Source organism: Vidua macroura, chromosome 22 (assembly GCF_024509145.1).
Source record: "Vidua macroura isolate BioBank_ID:100142 chromosome 22, ASM2450914v1, whole genome shotgun sequence".
Lineage (NCBI taxonomy): Eukaryota > Metazoa > Chordata > Aves > Passeriformes > Viduidae > Vidua > Vidua macroura.
In genome coordinates this window covers 4,127,119-4,144,964 of record NC_071592.1, presented here as the reverse complement: position 1 = coordinate 4,144,964, position 17,846 = coordinate 4,127,119, and the positions used below count along the sequence as shown (strand labels likewise).

General features: G+C 52.3%; 1 protein-coding gene and 1 long non-coding RNA gene across 6 annotated transcripts in view; one reads left to right on the top strand and one right to left on the bottom strand.

Moving 5' to 3' along the window:
- Positions 1-17,846, bottom strand: part of B3GAT1 (beta-1,3-glucuronyltransferase 1) — a 39,824-nt gene that overhangs the window by 5,097 nt on the left and 16,881 nt on the right. Inside the window, exons 2-5 of one of the 5 annotated variants that reach the window (XM_053997235.1) lie at positions 12,602-12,736; positions 12,317-12,463; positions 9,093-9,601; positions 4,335-4,631 (exon numbers count right to left, since the gene is read on the bottom strand). In XM_053997235.1, the coding sequence (XP_053853210.1) occupies positions 4,335-4,631; positions 9,093-9,601; positions 12,317-12,428 (918 nt within the window). In that variant the 5' untranslated portion in view covers positions 12,429-12,463; positions 12,602-12,736. Of the gene's footprint in view, positions 1-4,334; positions 4,632-9,092; positions 9,602-12,316; positions 12,737-15,154; positions 15,876-17,846 lie in introns of those variants that run through there. The other 4 variants (XM_053997233.1, XM_053997232.1, XM_053997231.1 and 1 more) reach the window with 4 other exon arrangements.
- Positions 16,104-16,511, top strand: LOC128818146 (uncharacterized). The gene is made up of 2 exons (XR_008440394.1): positions 16,104-16,190; positions 16,458-16,511. It is a non-coding gene; the product is annotated as an uncharacterized LOC128818146 (long non-coding RNA).

Below are 17,846 nucleotides of genomic sequence, written 5' to 3'. Positions count from 1 at the left end.
CTGGTTCCCACCTCGTGGGGTTTCCCTCTGGTTGCCATGACAATCCCCTGCACACCGAATCCTGCAAACCTCTTCCATCCAGTGCCCGCCTTCCTGAAAAACCAGGCCACGTTCTGCTTCTAAAGGATGAACAAAGCACCTTTCAAACCCTCCTGGTTCAAGCAGGGCACCTTCCCCCCCCTTCCCAAGGAACTTGTTTGACCAAATTCGTCTCTGATGTGAGCAGTCACCTCCTGCGTGGAGCTTAAATCTCTGCTAATACTGAAGCAGTAGAGACCAACTGCTGGCTGCAGTGGGTCCAAAAACCCATTTCATCATCCCCCACAAGCATTCAGAGCTCGCTCATCAAAGTCACCCTTGATTCCAGCCCTGCTCCCCCCACGGCAGCGACGCTGCTGCGATTACTGCGCTGCTTGCCCAGGAAAAGGCAAACCCCAGCAGGGCTCACGAGAGCTCTCAGGGCTCTGCAATGATGGAGAAAGGATAAAGCAGGTGCTGGAGAAATCCTGTAGCCAGTTCTCCTCTTCAGAGAGAGCTGGTGAGAGCCCTTTGCGCTGCTGTCCCTCCACACTCAGCCCTGCTATGGCCCAGGGGCTCACTCACACTTCAGCAGCTCCGAGCACACACTCCACCAGCAGAGGACCAAAGCTACACATCACCAGTGCTCTCCTTCAACTGGATCCCACTTCTGCTCTCTTAAAGCCAAATGCCAAAGAAGGGCAGATTAAATGGGCTAAAACGGACCCATTTTCAGAGTTTGCAGCTTGATGCAGCAGCTTTTACCATTTTTCATGCTGTGCTCCTTAACGTGGGAGGTAGATCACCATTTACTACAGAAACATTTGCTTTTCCTTTCAGCCAGTGCTTGTTTTTTTCAACAAGCAGCGTGTTTTATGCCTCAGAGAAGCTTTGGCTCTCTCACAAGGGACCAAACAGTGAGGGAGACCAAATATCTGACTTTTCCTGAGCAGTGGTTTCACACTGATCACTCGAGGGACTGTCCTTTAAAAACACTACTGCAAAACCCTTCCACTCATTACAGCCCTGCCATTCAGAGTCACAGGACTCAAAACAGACTGAGGAGGTCACAAGGCTCCATCTCCAGAGCAGAACAATTCATTGGCTCCCAAGAGGAGATGAAAAAGCAAACACAAGAGTCCAACCTGCACTGGGAGGGGATCACAGGGTTTCCAGCACCCTCCCAGGAGGGATTCAGGAATTGTTGTTTGAAATGGAAAGTACAGAATGGGAAAAAAGAGACACCAGGCTGAAAGGGCAGCTCTGCTCCCCGTTCTCCAGCCTGACAATAAAATGTTCCCCAGCTGTGGCATTATGGTGCCCATGGGCCTCTGTCTCTGCTTTAGTCCTCCCTGGCTGAGCTCACTGCAGATTGTTCCCCTGGGTGTCCATAGAACATGGGGAGCAGAATGTCCCCCCTTTCCATCAGCCTGACAGGAATGCCAAATCTCAGACCTCTCTCCTGTGCCAAGGGATTGAAGGGAGGATGGTTTGATTTGGGGGCGTGGGGAAATGCACAAACAGCAGAACTCAAATACAGAGAACCCTTGCAAAGCCCTGTTTCCTTACAGCGCCAGGATAAACCAATCCTTCCCTCCTCATAAGGAGGGATAACTTTCTCCTCAGAAACTACTACCAACTTCCTTTACTTTCTCCTTCATTTTGTGCAGTTCCCAAATCCAAGAAAATAAGCATGATATGTGATCTCTGGCCTAAACTTCAGCTTTTTGCAGGAGTGTGCGTTTGTGGGCTGAATTCTGATCAATATTTCCAGCACCAGCAGTGCACACAGGGAAGGCAGCATTTTTGGAGAACAGATGTCTGTGCTTATCTTACACATTCCTCTGATCCCTCCTTAATGACTCTGTCTAAGCACATCATAATTTTTAATGTAAATCTCCCTGCAAAGCAGGTGTGTGGTTATGTTTAACAGAAGCAGAGCATGACAAGTGCTGGGAGCACAGGGGAGAGAGAGGAGCCTGTGCTTAGATCTGGGGCTCACAGGACCCCAGACCACAGCTGGCTTTGGTCCTTCTCTGGCCCACACTCTTCCCCTGGTACAATGGGTGAGTAAAAGCAAAAGTGGAGATTTCCAGGGAAATGGAGGCTGCTGGCCCGGCTGAAGCAGCAAGGCAGAGCTCAACCTGCAAAGCTGCACTCGGAGCTGCCAGGAGCAGAAAGCATTCAGCTCACAACAAGGACCCTTGTGAGCTCTCCCCAGCCCAGCCAAGAAAAGAACTCAGACTGCTTCTGATGCTGGGCAGCAATCCCCACTGCTTCCTCCCCATCCCTGACCTGTGTCACAGCCCTGCCTGGCTCCAGCACCCTTTGTTTCCTCCTGCCTGGAAGCAACATTTTCCTTCCTCTCCTTCCTCCAGGGCTGTCATTCCCCACCCCAGCCTTTCAGCACAGCTTCCTTCCAGCAGGTTTCTATTTACAGCAGGGACAATGGACCAAAGACTGGATAACTGGCCACGGAGTAAACACCCCTAATTTTCTGTACAGAGTCAAAGCAGCCTGTGAATCTCTCCTGCCTGTTGGAAACACATTGATTTCCACACAGCGCCCAGGAACAGGAATCTAATCTTAATCCAAAGTCTTTCCCCATTCTTGGGAGGCTGGTTGGGTTGTTTGTCCTGCTGCTGAACAGCCAAAAACACAGAAATGTGGATTCAGAGTGGCACAGCAGGTATCAGATAAAACCCAGACTTGCTCCTTCCTGTCAGCTCCTCCTCCTCATTCCTGGATTCCTTGTGAGAGCACTGCTGAACATTTGGATTCCTGTTTTTTTCCATGGCTCTGGAGCAGAGCACATGGAAATCAGGCAAAGGGTATTAGTCACATTTTCTTTCCAATCCCAAAAAGGATGGAGACCTGGATCCAGCACTGAGGCTGTTTGCAATAACAATTTATTTGCAATAAAAGAACAATTCTGTTGGGGTAATTAAGCAATAAAGACTCTCTAAATCAGTCTGGCTGATGTTTATAGAAGATAAAGGTGTGACAGTGCTACACGGGGGTCTCTGATCTCAGAGGGACCCCCAGCACACCTTCAGTATTTAGGGAACGCACCCATAAAGCTTCAAAGCCCTTGGCAGCACCTTTGTGGCTGATGGGCTGTGATTGATGCCTGTCACTCTAACCAGCTTTGTCTCATGGTGTCTCCCACACTCCCTGTCAGCCCAGACAGATTCATCTCTCATCTCAGACTGGGAAGTTTTCAGGAGAAGAACCATCCGTGCTTTCTGTGTTATTTAGCACACGGGGTCCTGCTCCCTGACCCAGCACTGTGTACAGGCAGCATTGATCAGTCAGCTGACAGCAGTAAAATCCCCCCAAATGGAGCTTCCTGGAAGCCTCCTGGAGCTCACAGCAACATCCCAGGCGCTACAACATTTCTGTATTATCTCTGACACTGAAAAATCCAGGTTTTTGTTGGGCACCTGCAGCACAGATATTGCACAGATGTCAGGAGGGAGAAGACAATTTGGCAGCAAGGCAGAGATTGTGTGAGCAGCCCTTCCCTGCAGCCAGGAGAGGCTGTGGCTGCTGCTCCTGGTTACAGCTCACACGGCCCACAGAGCAAACCTCAGCGTGTCTCAGCACTCAAACCCCCACTCGGGAATTCACGTTAGATAGCTGACACTTCACCCGTGGGACTCCCTGCTCCAGGGGATCAGCCAGGCCACAGGACAGCCTACCTTGAAAATAGTATTTTTTAGGGGTAATGTAAGAAAGAAGAACAGTTACAGGGGAGAGAAGACTATTTCAAGGTTTATGCAACCACTCTCAGCCTGCAGCCAAAAGAGGTTAAGTGCCCTCCACACGTTTCAGTGCATAATCCCCCGTTCCCAGCTTCCATGAAATGGGGGGGTGCTCCCTCCAAACACAGAGGAGCAGCCTGGAGAAGAGGAGACTGAGGGGAGGCTCACAGCCATCTGCAGTCTCTTCATGAGGGACAAGCACTGATCCCTCTTCCTTCTGTTGAGGACCCAGGGGATGGCTGGAGCTGAGCCAGGGCAGGTTTAGGTTGGATTTAGGGAAAGGTTCTTCCCCCAGAGGGTGCTGGCACTGCCCAGGCTCCCCAGGGAATGGGCACGGCCCCGAGGCTGCCAGAGCTGCAGGAGGGGTTGGCCAGCGCTGCCAGGGATGCCCAGGCTGGGATTGCTGGGCCAGGAGCTGGACTGGAAGATCCCTGTGGGTCCCTTTTAGCTCAGGATGTTCTGTGATTCTGTGAAGTGACAGACTGATGGGGAAAACCGGGTTTTCTCCCCCCTCCGGCTCCTCAGCAGCCCCGCACGAGGACGAGAGCATACCTTAGTGCAATTGGCGGCCTTGGGCTCGAGGTCGTTGAGGGTGACCAGCTCGCGGAGCAGGCTGCTCTCCTGGTAGCCGCCCTTGACTCCGCGCAGTTTGAAGTAGGCCTGAGAGCGCTGCAGGATGAGCCTGAGGTTGACGGCGAAGCCGGCCATGTCGATGGCGAAGGGGCGGTGCGGGTCGAACACGGTTTTCCAGCCGTACACCTTCCCCGCCGCGTTCACCTTGGGCGACTCGTAGCGCAGGCCGCCCACGAAGGCCACGGGCCACACCGACACCTTCCTGGTGCTGCGCATCTGGGGGCGAGCACACACGGGCGTTAACACGGCCGGGCGGGCCTGGGGGCTCGACCCCCTTCCCAGAGAGAGGTCCCAGAGACAATTTTCTAGGGGTTCAGGCAGTCCTTCAGCCGCCAGGTAACCTCAGCAAGGGGCAGGCAGCTCAGCTCAGCAGTGGTTTCAGCTCTGCCTTGTGAGGTGTCCCCAGGCCACAGGGACAAAGAGACAGGAGCGCAGTTCCACAGGGGTAGCCTTTATTGCAGCACCCTGAGAAGGAGGCCAGGGACGACAGCTCCATCCAGAACAGGGCAGAAACTGGGGTTTTATGGGGAAAAGCAAGGGTGGTACAAAGGGGGAAAATCCAATGGGTTACAAAGAATCTACACGGGACCCCAAAGCAAGCTGGGAACTCACCATGACCAGGGAGGGTTTCTCAATCCAGGAGGGTTGAGATGATCTTAGCACAGCCCACTCAAGGGACATCTCTCCAAGGGAGAGGCCTGGCATGCCCGTCTGTCTCCACACACAGACACACGCTGACCCTGCCTGTGGCTGCCACCAGCCCCCGGCACAACCACCTCACCTGACGCCTTAGGATTTTAGCTTTTATATTTTTCATATATATTTTTACATCCTGTACTGCTTTGGTGTATAGCTCCGAACTCCATATGGAATGTTGGCTGCTTTGTCCACATTTTGGTCAGACAAAACAATTCCTCTAGGCCTGAAACTCAAGCACACCTCACTGTCTCAGCATAAACAAAAAGTGAGTTAGGGGGGAGCAAACTGGGGGTAAATGAACTTCATTGCCTAAAGCTGAAATTAGAGGATTAACCCTGATATGTAAATGGACCAAACTTATATCTGTATGAAAACCCCATGGCCATCATCCATTTTGGGTGTAGCCCCCTGGGGAGGCTTCATCTGCCCTTAATGTACCTGAAGGCCCTTCATTAAATATATCCACTCTTATTCCCTTAATCTTGTCTGGCCTGTTTTTAGGTAAGCCTGGAAAAGGCATCAACCTGGGATCCAACGGTCCTGAGCTGCAGCTGGAGCCAACAACCTGTGCTCCACTGTGGCAGGACATCACCCCTCTACCATGGAAAGCTTTTCTACTCTGTCCATCTCTGTGCACAGCTCCAGACATTCTCCCCCTCGCAGGAATTGGTGAGATAACCCAGGCTGGACAGATGTCCAGCAGTGAGTGCTGTGTCCAGGTCTGGGCCCTCAGTTTGGGAAGGACCTTGAGATGCTCGAGCACATCCAGAGGAGGCAACGAGGGTGGAGAGGGGCTGGGAGCACAAACCCTGTGAGGAACGGCTGAGGGAGCTGGGGGTGCTCAGCCTGGAGAAAAGGAGACTCAGGGGTGACCTCAGCACTCTGTACAGCTCCTGAGAGGTGGCTGTGCTCAGGTGGGGTTGGGCTCTTTCTCCAGGCAGCACTGACAGAACCAGAGGACACAGCCTTAAGCTGCGCCAGGAGAAATACAGGCTGGATATCAGGAAGAAATTCTTCACTGAAAGAGTGATTGTGCACTGGAATGGCCTGCCCAGGGAGGTGGTGGAGTCACCGTCCCTGGATGTGTTTAAAACAAGACTGGATGTGGCACTCGGTGCCAGGGTTTAGTTGATGAGGAGGTGTTGGGTCATAGGTTGGACTTGGTGATCTTAAAGGTCTTTTCCAACCTGGTTCATCAGTGTGATTCTGTGATCTCTGGTGCCAGGGAGGTGAGATTGCCAGCTGACAATAAACATCTGAGATGTAGAGAGACAAGCTAGGAATTCCTGACTGGAAAGACACTGCTTTTACAACTGTAAAAGCTACACAAATTTCCACAGAGGCAGCAGTCTCCTACACACTCCCTGGAAACATGTAGGGCTCCTTCTCGAAGCTTGGATGCATCTTCATGGTTGCTTTTCCAGAAACTGAGATCCTATGTGTGTCCCATCAGAAACTGGATCCTAATCTACACTATTTCTTCACTAGCTGTAATACAGGTACCTTATTATCATCATGCACTGAATTGTTTCTAGTAGTGTTTCTTTGTTTCTCCTGTAGAGTAAGCAACCTGTTTAAGTCTTATGGCTGTTTCCCCTGATCTATTCAATAAATAATTCATGTTGTAATAGGCCTGATCAGTCGTTATTAAGAACTTGTGAGCAAGAGTGGGTTTTGGGGTGCTGGCCACCTCAATAAAGCTGTCTGCTGCCAGAGGCCTGGGCAGAGGCAGGGAGCTGTCCAAGCTCTCCCCTCTCCATTTGCAACATCCACCCCCAAGCAGTTCCACCCCAGGCAGCGCCTCTGTGGCTCAGACCTCAGCACCCATCTGTAAAAGGCTGCCCATCCCACAGCTGGAGAGGTGAAGAGCTTTGGAAAGTGGCAGCTAACAACAGCAATGGCCACAGAACCCAGCTGGACTCAGCACTGAAAACAGAGCTGCCAATTAGGGACACCTCTGGGATTTATGAGTGGGGCTTTTGTCCAGCTGTTGGGCTCCACATGGGCAAACCAAGACACGGGAGGGAAGCACCTTGTCCAAGGCAATGCAGGAATGGCACATCTAGGAAGAAAGGTGGTCTCTACTAAGGTATTTAAGCTGCAATCTCAGGCTAGGTAAGGCTAAGGGCATCTCCAGAGTGGGGCACTGCAGCTGCCAGCCTGGGGGACAGCTGGGAAGCACAGCCTCTCCAGACATTCCCAGCAGGCAGGACAGTCCTGTCCTGCTGCTCCTGCCCTGTGGAACAGGGTGCCTCTGCTCCCTGTGGTCACCAGAAATGGAGCGGAGCCACCGGGGCCCCTCTGGCCACCTGCCCTTGCCAAGGCAGATGCTTTGAATGCCACTCACCCCCAGCACCCTGCCCTGCTCCCTGGCAGGCTCAGCCTCCTGCTCTGCTCTCAGCTCACTCTCTTAGATCAGGGCTCTCCCAGAGCTAATCTCATCACTGCTAATTACTGCAAACGAGAGCAGAAGAGCTCTGGCACTTGCCCTTCTGCATTATACAGCTGCTAACGGCAGCCCCTGTCCACAGGGAGCAATAATGTGTGCCTCCTGCATTTCACAGCACATTTCCTTGGCTCAGTGACCTTAACTGCAGAGACATATCTGAGAGGAGAAGCCTCTACGAGCACACCCACGAGTGAATGAAGGAACCTTTCTGCTTTATTCATGTGAGGAGTCTGTCTCAAGATGCCACCCGAGCCAGCCTCAAAGGGGACGGGGGAAGAAAGAAATTCAGCCTGAATTCACTCTCAGCTGTCAAAGCATGTGCATTCCTGTGGCTGTGCAAGCTAAAGTGAGAGCCATTGGGGAAGGGAAAGAGGCATGGATGAGGAAATAAACAGGAGATCCCTGGTATGAAAACGGGCAGCTGGTGGGGAAGGAAGCAATCCTCCTTTCTCGTCCCTTGCTGCAAGAGTTTGGCCTCAAGAGAGCAAGGGAACAAGTAAGTTCTGAACTGGAAGCCAGGTGAGGTACCTGGCACTGTAAGAACTTCCAAACCTGCAGACAGGAGCTCATTTAGAGCCCCCGCTGGGCTGGAACAAAGAGCAAAGGTGGGAAAGCCTGTGCAAAATCTTCCTCTGCTCAAGCCCAACCAGATTGTCAGGACATGCTGAAATTCAGCCCTGGAGCTGCAAACTTCCAGGGGGAGATCTCAGCCTCTCTGCCTGCTGATAGCAGCCTGGGAGACATCCATGCCTGAGTGCTGGAATAGGAATTGCTCCAGGGGGAAAAGCTGCACACATCTCCTAACACAGACATCCCTCCCCCAGGCAGTGCATGAAGGCTCTGCTTTTCCAGGAGAAGAACCAAAATCTCTGACAAACTCCTCGTGTGTGCAGCAAGGCAGAGACCAGCACAGGGAACATCTCTGAACGAGATGTCCCGGGAAGGCTGTGGCTGTGCTAACACAGCTCAGGGGTGGCTCTGACAGGGCGCTGCTGCTCAGCCGGGGTCTGGAGCAGGCTCCAGGATTTAACCCTGGGGTGGGAGCAGGCAAAGGCACATGGCAGGGAAGGAAAAGGATCCCTCAGATGAAAGCAGACAGGATTTAACAGACAGCCAAGTGGTGGAGGAGGAAGGTGGATAACATCAGATCAGCTGGAAATCTCCAGGATGAGGCGAGGAAGGAGGATGGCTGAGGTTTCTTTGCACGTTGGACAGCAGGGGATGTTCTAACCCTAACAAGGCTCGCCACAGGGGAAGGCAGCTCCTCATTAGCTCCCTTTCCATGGAAGCTGCCTCCTGATCACAGGCACAGACAAAGCGGGGTTCCCATTGCTTCCCACGGGATGCTTTGGCTCTGGAAACACACAGGGTAACAGAGCTCCAGAGAGAACCAAAGCACAGCTGCACTGACTACAAGACTAACCCAGAGCTCAGGAGAGGAGCCCAGCATCTCCCCAGCACGCCCACAGCATCTCTCACCCCCTCCCCAGGCTAATCAACCACATCCCTCCCCCCCAGCAGGCCCTTACCTCCTCGAAGAGCTCCAGGCTGTAGGTGTTATCATCATCAGCAAAGTAAACAATCCCGGGCTGGCTGTTGTTTTTGTTAAAGGTCTCTCTCAGCCACCTGAGGGCCAGGTTCCTCTGCATGGTGCCGCGGGGGATGCGGGGGTCCCGCATGTCCCCGCGCAGTTTGTAGTTGCGGGGCGTCTCCACGTTGAGGTGGGTGTAGTTGAGCCCCGTGTCCCGCAGCAGGCGGGTGATGAGCGGCGTGCGGCGCTGCGAATCCTCCACCAGGATCCAGTGCAGGTTGGGCACGTGCAGGAGCGTGTTGGCCAGCCGGGTCAGCTCTGCCTTCTGCACCGGCCGGCTGTAGGTGGGGGTGACCACGTGGATGGTGGGCAGCGTGTCTGACCACGGGGGTGGGCGCGTGTAAACGTACTCTGTCCTCACCACCTCCACAATGTCCCGGTCCGACAGGCAGTATTCCTTGGAGTCCAAGCCTGCAGCGAGATCACGCTGGGAGTCACCACCATCATCTGGGCAAGGGCATGGAGAGAAGAGAGAGCCGCATGGACTCGGGCGTCCGGCACCCCCCGGCTGAGCCAGCGGGCCGCGGCCACCAGCGGGTCACCCTCGTGGCCAGGAGAGGAAACAGGCTCGGGTAGAGGCTTTCATAGGTAAGGGCACGGATAAATAAAGGAATCAGGGACAAACACACGTGAGAAAAGGAAGATTCTGCTGCTAGAAAACCAGCACTGAAAAAGAAAAAAGCCTGAGAGCCCGGGACAACTGGGCTGAGTGCTCACAACAAGCAGCTTCAAAAAGCACCCAGAAGAGATAGGATTGTAGAGCAAGTAGGTCCAGATAAAGAAAATAGCCACGTGTAATGGTGGTGCATCATCCCTGAAGAGCTCCCCTGCTCTGGGCACCACGCTCACTGAGGCAGGACTCAGATCTGCACTCAGGAACTGGAGCACCTGGACTGGGAGGCAGGGAAAAAACTGGTGGAAAACACCAGGCCAGTGAAGATCCGCAGCAGCACGGTCTGGGCAGGACACTGCAGTGCCCCACAGATCTCTGACAGCCACAGAGAAGTGGGGAAAGACACACTTCAAATCCAGAAATGGAGAGCCTGTAATTGTAGGTTTTCTCCTGCAGAGACTTTCCCCTGCCTCTAACTAACCTGCCTCAAAAAGGCCCCTCCAGCCTCTGAACAGAACAGCCCCCTCAGGGGTGAGCAATGAACAGCCTAAAGATCAGATACATTCAAAAGATCCAAACATTCAAAAGATCCAAACATTCAAAATCCCTGCAAACTGCTCACAAGCAGCTCAAGGAAAACCAATGTTGATGCACCTGCTGCTTTTCCAGGGTGCAACTCCCACGTGCAATTCTCCACTGCAGGGCAGTGGGAATGCCACAGTCCGCAGGGATGAAGGGGGACCCCCGCTCAGGATGTAAGGCTGCCTCTCCAGTGGGCACAGAACACTTTGAGCCATAGATTTTTCAACATCAGGTAACTACCAGGGACTTGAGATGAGAAAGAACAGGAACAGAGGGCCATTAGATCTGACCCAGCAGGGGACTACCCATGGCTTTTTCACAGCACGTTATTCTTCCAGCAGCACAGACTTTGATACCTGAACCAAATGAAGGCTTTGTGCTCCATGGTATTGACAGAGAGGGGTGGATATTTGGGAAAGGGAACAGGGTACATGTTGCTATCAGGCCCTCTGTGCTGCAAAGCACCTCAGCATCACAGCAGAGCTCTCTGAGAGCTGGAATCAATTCAGAAATAAATCTGCGAAATGCATTGGACACAGACACAAATGTAATTAGCCAGGATGGTGCCCGAGACAGTTTGCAAAGCCCTGCAGGTCAGATCCTCAGCTGTGAGCCCTGGCACGGGGAAGTGCTGCTGTTCTGGGCATCTCCAGGTGCACATCTCCCTCAGCACCTGTGAGCAGAGCATCTCAGAAATGCTTCACAAGAACAAAATGATTCCTCTCGAGAGCTCTCAGGTCGGTCACTGCCACCACTCACTTTCTGCTGGAAGCTCTGAGAAGCAGAGAAGTGTCTCATCAAGGTCATTGGTGAGTTCTTGACCGAGCCATTGGAGCAGTGTCTGTGCTGTGACTGCAGAGGCCATTCACAGAAAACAGCTTTTATGGCACTGATCAAACTGCTGTACGGACAGGCAGCAGTTTTTGATCATCTTTAAAGTCCTCTTTTAGAGCCCAGTAGATCCCTCATCCTCTGAAACACTGTCCACCTTCCAGAAGGGATCAGAGTCATTTTTCCCTGCCCAAAGCCTCAGAGGTGGCTGTCAGGGGAAAGGGAAAACTGCTCAGGACAGACTGAACTTCCTGCAGCTCAAACTGCACATCAGAGTGTCCAGCAAAGGGATAAGCAGCTATGGAGGATGGGGACAAACACTGAAAGGGGAGAGAATCCCTCAGAGAAAGGGACCAGGGAGGGTGAAAGAGTCCTGAAAATGAGCTGGCCCTCTTCCCCCAGACCAGCCTGCCCTCAGCAGAAGGGCAGAACCAAGAAGGAAGATGGCAGAAGGCAGTGTGGCTTCTTCCAGTCCCCAAGAGCCCTCATAGCCCTTAGATATTGCTGCTGTGCCAAGAACAGGACCAGACTGGGATGTTTGTGGCCAGAAGGGTTCCCTCAGAACTTCCTGGAGCCCTCTGATTTGGGCCAGGGCTGTATTTACTGCAGTGTGTGACAGGAGTGAGGAGTCAACTTCTCAGAGCACCTTAACTCCCCCAGGCAGATGAGATCTGGCTCTTACCTTCTCCTTCAAGTGCCAGAGCACTGCATTTCTGCTTTCCTCAAAAAGTGCTCTCAGCCTCACGCCTCCCAGAGCAGCTGCCTCGAGTGGCAGCTTTGTTTCCTCTGCTGTCTCTTTTGCAGCTTTCCTGCTGGAATAACTTTGTGTGCAGAGCGCTGCAAAGGCCAGCAGGGAGGGAATCCTCCCGGGGAGCAAAGAGAGGCAACACTCTGGGTTTAGGCCATAAACAGCTCTCCAAGGGCAGCAAGCACATCCCATGGCATGGAGTTTGATGCCTCTGAAGAACCCCTACGAGCTCTGGGCTGTTCCTACAGCAGAGGTGGGGAGGCTCCTGCATGGGCATGGTCTGGGAGCTGAGATGAGCATGGCTGCCATGGAGGAATGAAATGAGAGAGGAGATGAGGACGAAGGGGGGATGCACGGACTTGGCATGGGCTGGTTTGGTTTCTCTCACCCTTGTGCACTGCAAGCAGTGGAGCAATGGTGCTCTGGTGCCAGACGGTGATTAGCAGTGTCCAGGGCAGAACTATCAGCACGATAGCCAGGATGTCTCGTCTCTTCGGCATCTCCAAGACTGACTGGGCCCACAGCTCCTCATTACCTGACAGTGAAAACCCCAGAGACAGAACAGCAGAGCACATGGAGAACAGAAATAAATGGGCAGGAAGGAGCAAGGACAGAGAGAGAGAACGCGAGAGAGGCAGAGGGCAGCCAAGGCGACACGACTCGTGGGTCTTACCAGTGCTTACAACCCACCCATTGCAGAAGCAGGTTTGGAGGGGCCTCGGCTGCTGAGCCCAGGAGCAGGAGGGCACTTCTGCAGGCACTGCTGGAGCTGCCAGCAGGAACCTCAGGGACTCATGTGGGAGGACACCTGCAACACAGAGCAAAGGCCAGTAGGCACGGAAAGTACCACGTCACCCTGTTCTTCTGAGAGTTTTAAAGTTCTTCTAAAAGTTCCTATGCCTTCTGATATTTACATATTTTAACTAAGTTTTCTCACACATGTTTATGTAAATAATGATTGTTTTGCATTCTTCTTTGTGGGTAGAGAGAATTGATGGACTGTTGCTTTGCCCAGTGTGGTTGGAGAGGTGGCAGTTTCACCCTCCAATCCACTGTCATTTTTGCTATTGTATATATAGTGGAGTCAGAAAATAAAGTTTGCTTTTTTGAGTTCTTTTTCTTTCCTTTTACATCTAGCCTGCTTCTGTGAGTTATTTTGTGTTGCAGTGTGACAGTACCAGAGTTCTATTTGAGAAGACCAAACCCCAGTGAGGCAGTGAGCAGCAGCAGTGTCCCACCCCTCCAGGGAGATGCCTCCTGCGTGTGCAGGGCCTTGCTTTCCCTTTGCATCCCCTTGTCAAGCAAGTCCCTGTTGTCAGGTGAGCTAAAGCTGCTCAGTGCCGCAGTGTCTGAGCCATCCCAGCAGAACAGAACCTTCCCCTCCAGCCAGCCAAGCCCAGGGAAGCAGCAGAGACTGCCACAAGCACATCACTGCCTGACACAGCAGCCCATGCTGTCACCTGCCACATCCTCCCCTTGGCCAGGCAGAGCTCTCGGCGTGGCTGCACCTCTGCTCCTGGGCACAGAAATCCCATATTTTTCCTGATGCCTTCAGATTTTAGCTTTTATATCTTTCACGTATTTGTAACCCTGCAGTTCTTTAGTGTAGAACTCCAAACTCCACACCCAGTGTGAGCTGCTGCTTCCCCATTTGGGGCAGACACAACAATTCCTCTCCAGGCCTGGCAATCAAGGACCCCTCACTGCCTCAGGCCTGAGAGATGGAAACAAAAGTGAGTTGGGGGAGCAAACTTGGGGTCAATGACTTCATTAGCTGAAGCTGTAATTGGCAGATTAACCCCCAATACGCAAATGAAACAAACTTATGAAAGTGTGAAACCAGTTGTCCATTTTTGGGTGGGTTTTGTCTGCCCTAAATGTACCTGAAGGCCCTTCAATAAGTAAAACTGCTTTTTATTCCCTTAATTTTGTCTGGCCTCTGTTTTTAGCTAGCCCTGGACAAAGGCATCGTTCCCATCCGTGTTCCCTCAGCTCAGCCCATCCTGCAGGCAGCTCCAACACAGCCTCTTTGAGCTCAGGCTCCCAGCAGCCTGCTCAGGTTGGCTCCCTCTCGGAGGTGCTGTGCCTGGAGTATATTAAAGTGCCACAGTGGCTTAGTTTGATGCACCACGAGCACATACAAGATTTAAGCAGACCGTGTTTCAGCGCGGCGCCTCGGCGAGCAAAGCGCAGCACTTAGCAGGGCTGCCACGCACCGTGGGCAGTTTGCAAACACGGGTAGCACTTTAGTGCTGCTGCTCCCATGTGGGGCAGCGCATTAGAGGCTGCTAAAAGGGCTGCAGTGCAGGCAGGCAGAGTCCGGGGATGCTGCAGAGGGAGCAGGATGCTCTGGGAGAAGCACTGCTCTCCCACTGACAGTCATCTGGGAGTTATCAGATCCCCTCCTTAAATCCCCTCGAGCCTGGGCTCTTGGTGCCACGCTACCTGTGCAAATATTTTCCCAGAGCTGGCTTTTTCTTGGGGGCAGGCATGGAGAAATCCAGATCCTTGATTAGCCAAATTGGATTGATGTGAGTTTCCCTTGGCCACTGGGCTGTACAGCCAGCCTCCAGCACTGAGCCCACTTGGAATGAAACAGCTCCAAGAACTGACAGGTTTTTCCTCTAAAGGAATCTTGCAATCAAGCAATATTCAAGTGGCTGGACAGAACCTTCCAAATCAGCACTTCAACCACAAAGGTATTAATTTACCAGGGAAAACAAGAGGGAAGGTGGTTATAGGTTGGGCTTTGTCCTTAAAACTGTCATGTAAATGTACCTCAGCTGAAGTTTCAGTGAATAATTTTTTTTCCATGAATACAAAACCCAAACTCGTAGGAAAATTCCCAGCCAACTCTAGCAAACAGCCAGTTCCCCAGTCAGAGCTCACTCATTTGTTTTCAGAATTGGTGCAAGCAGCCTCATTCAGATAAAATAAACCAGGAAGGAAGAGGAGGAATTATTCCAGCAAGCGTCAGCCTTCTGCTGCATCCCTGTCCAGCTCTTGGAGCCAGAGAATTCCTGCTGGCCTCGATCTGCCAGAGCACAGTGCCCTGAAGAAAGAGCATCTGGCCTCGTCCCTGCTGTCCCTGCGTTGCTGACTGTGCCTGAACAGAGAACAAGGAGTGGTGGCATCCCTGGAATCCTCTGTTGAAGCTGGAACAGGTCCCTTGAACATCCCTGTGGGGCAGGGCCTAAGGGGCAGCTGGAAAGGCTGAACACCTTACCTGGTAAAGGGCCTTCTCCAGAAATGCACCAAGGAAAGGATTCTGCTGCTGGAGAGGGGCTGGGAGGAAGTAACAGCTAAAAAAGCCTCTCAGGGCCCACTGAGAGCCCCTGGCAAGCTGCCACAGTGGGCTGGCATCACCAAATGCCCTGTTTGTCACGGGCAGCTCCCTCCAGACACAGTGTCCCTGCCTTAAAGCTGCCTTTCCCCTGCCTCCTGCCGATCCAGGCTCAATTCAGCCTCGTCCCATGGGACAGGCTGAGCTTGCCATGATGGAAAACAGGCCCCTTTGTGCTGGGTGCTGCTCTGCCCCTGAACACCAGGGAGAACGAGCAGGTTCCAGTGATTTGTGCTCTGCTCTGATTATTTTCAATTGCTCTGGAGCATTCAGCAGCTCCCCAGTCACTCAGCTGTCACTGTGCAGCTCCAGCTGCCCAGGGCCAGCACAGCCCACTGGTGGCCCAGCAGGGAGAGCTGCCAGGCACAGGGAATGTCTCAGTGCTCCCTTCCCTGTTCCCCTGGAGCTGGCTGAGCTCCCTTTGTGCCATCGGCGCTCCTGGGCTGCAGATGCTGCTCAGGTACAGCGGCTACAATGAATGTCCCCAAAGGGACACGAGCCCAGAGTGGGTCCCAGATGGCAATGGGTGGCTGGCAGGGACACGGAGCCAGAGCCTGACCCCAGTTCTGGCCACGCTCTGCACCCCGAGCTGCCCAGCAACACGCGGGGAGCACCACGGGCTCTGCTCTGCAGCGTTTGCTCACTGCTGATTCCTGAAGGGATTTGCTTTTATTGATGATCCTGCCTGAAGGACGTGGTAAGAATTCCTTTGGGGCAGCTGTGAGTGCTGTGAAATCTCCATCCAGAGCATTCCAAGCTTCCCTCTGAACACCCTGATGCCACGGAGGGCCTTGGTGCGAGGTCACAAAGCCACGCTCCCCCCTCATCACGTGCCAAAGCTGCCACAGGTGAAATCCATTTCCTCCTGTGAACAACATCAGCCAGGAATTACACGGCAGCCTGTGATTTTACACTGCTGGTGAGAGGAGTCACAGCTTCTCAGCCCTGGACAGAGGGCTTGCCCTAAATCCCAAAATTCCCTTGTTGCCAAAGCCAGGCGATGACTTTTGTTGCTGTTTGTGGCACGAGACAAAAACTGGTCTGGGAAAAATGATGCTCCTCTTCAAGGCATTCACTCCACCCCTTCCCCATCATAACAGCACTCTCCTTTTCTCACTGAAATTGTTTGAAACAAAACCTGCTTTGTTCAGATTGTCACTTTTAACTTCTATCTCCTCTTCCCCAGGGAAATGAAGGAGGAGGAACAAATTTAAACATCAATTAAAACAATCAAACTCCATTTTCCACTACAGAAAGTATCCTGCCTTTTTTTTTTTTTTTCCACTTTTGAAAAGTAAGGTGAAAGCCACAAATCACTGGCTCAAACACAAGTGATTTTGAGGTTAAAGTACTCCTAAAACAAAGGAGCTTTGCACGGTTTTGGGAAGAATTGGGTGCCACATGATGAAAGAGATCCCCATCCTCCGGCAGAGGGCAATGGTGTCGAGGAACGACAATATGGAAAGGGCACTGATCTAATAAAAAAGCTTTAATAAATCCTGGAGCCACGTGTTAGCAACATGCTGGATTATTAAACACTGAAGGTTCTTTTTTTAAATCAAGTTAATTGGCATCAGCTCTGACACTTGCCATAGGAACGAGTGATTTGATCTGCAACCTTTATAGTCAGTTTTACCTTCATTCCTCCTCTGGGGCTGCTCAGCCCCAGTGTCATTAATCCTTGGTTTGCCCACACTGAAGAGAAATGATTTAGAAAATGTTAAACTAAAGAAAGGCTTGATTTGAATTTGTACCTATACATCTTACTGGAGTAAAAACATCGTCTAGATGTGAAAAAAACCACACCCAAAAAAATCCCCAAACAAGCGTAGCAAGCACTTGTTTTGTTGTGCTCCCAACAAGGCAGGAAATAACAAACAGATGCTGCCAAAACCTGCAACAAAAGCTTTGCAGAGAAAATAAACACACTTCAGGATATTTTCACCAAAAGCTTTTCTCTCCTAAAATCAGGGTTCCTTTCACTTTTGTAACAGCAGCTGGGTTTGATCCCTGCTGAAAAAATGACGCTGGAGTGGCACAAGACAGGGTTGGTCCCTCAGCTCTGCCCAGCTCAACCCACAAGCCCTGTGACCCCAAAAACCCTTCTGAATTCACACCCCAGCTCAGGCAGGTGTCTGGCACGGAAATCAGCCCCAGGGATGGGAGTGCAGGGATGCCCTGCCCACTCCTCAGAGGGGGAAACTGAGGCATGGGGTGGTCACAGCACAGCAGACCCTGGGAACAAGGCTGGGTCAGGACAAGAGGCCAGGCTGGATGGGGTTGGGAACAACCTGGGACAGTGGGAGGTGTCCCTGCCCATGGGAAGGGGTGGAACTGGATGAGATTTAAGTTCCTTTCAACCCAAACCAGTCTGGAATTTTGGGATTCTGGAGCAGCTCTGAGCTCCAGGTGCCCCACACTCATCCCTGTTCCTTCCTTTCCACACTGCTTGGCAGGGGATGGGCCTCCCAAGCCTCTGTCTAAGATTTTTGGTATTTGGCAGAACAGGCTTGTAAAGCACAGGCTAAAAATAAAGGTAGTAATAAAAGCCTCTTGCTCGTTAATTACTCTGTAA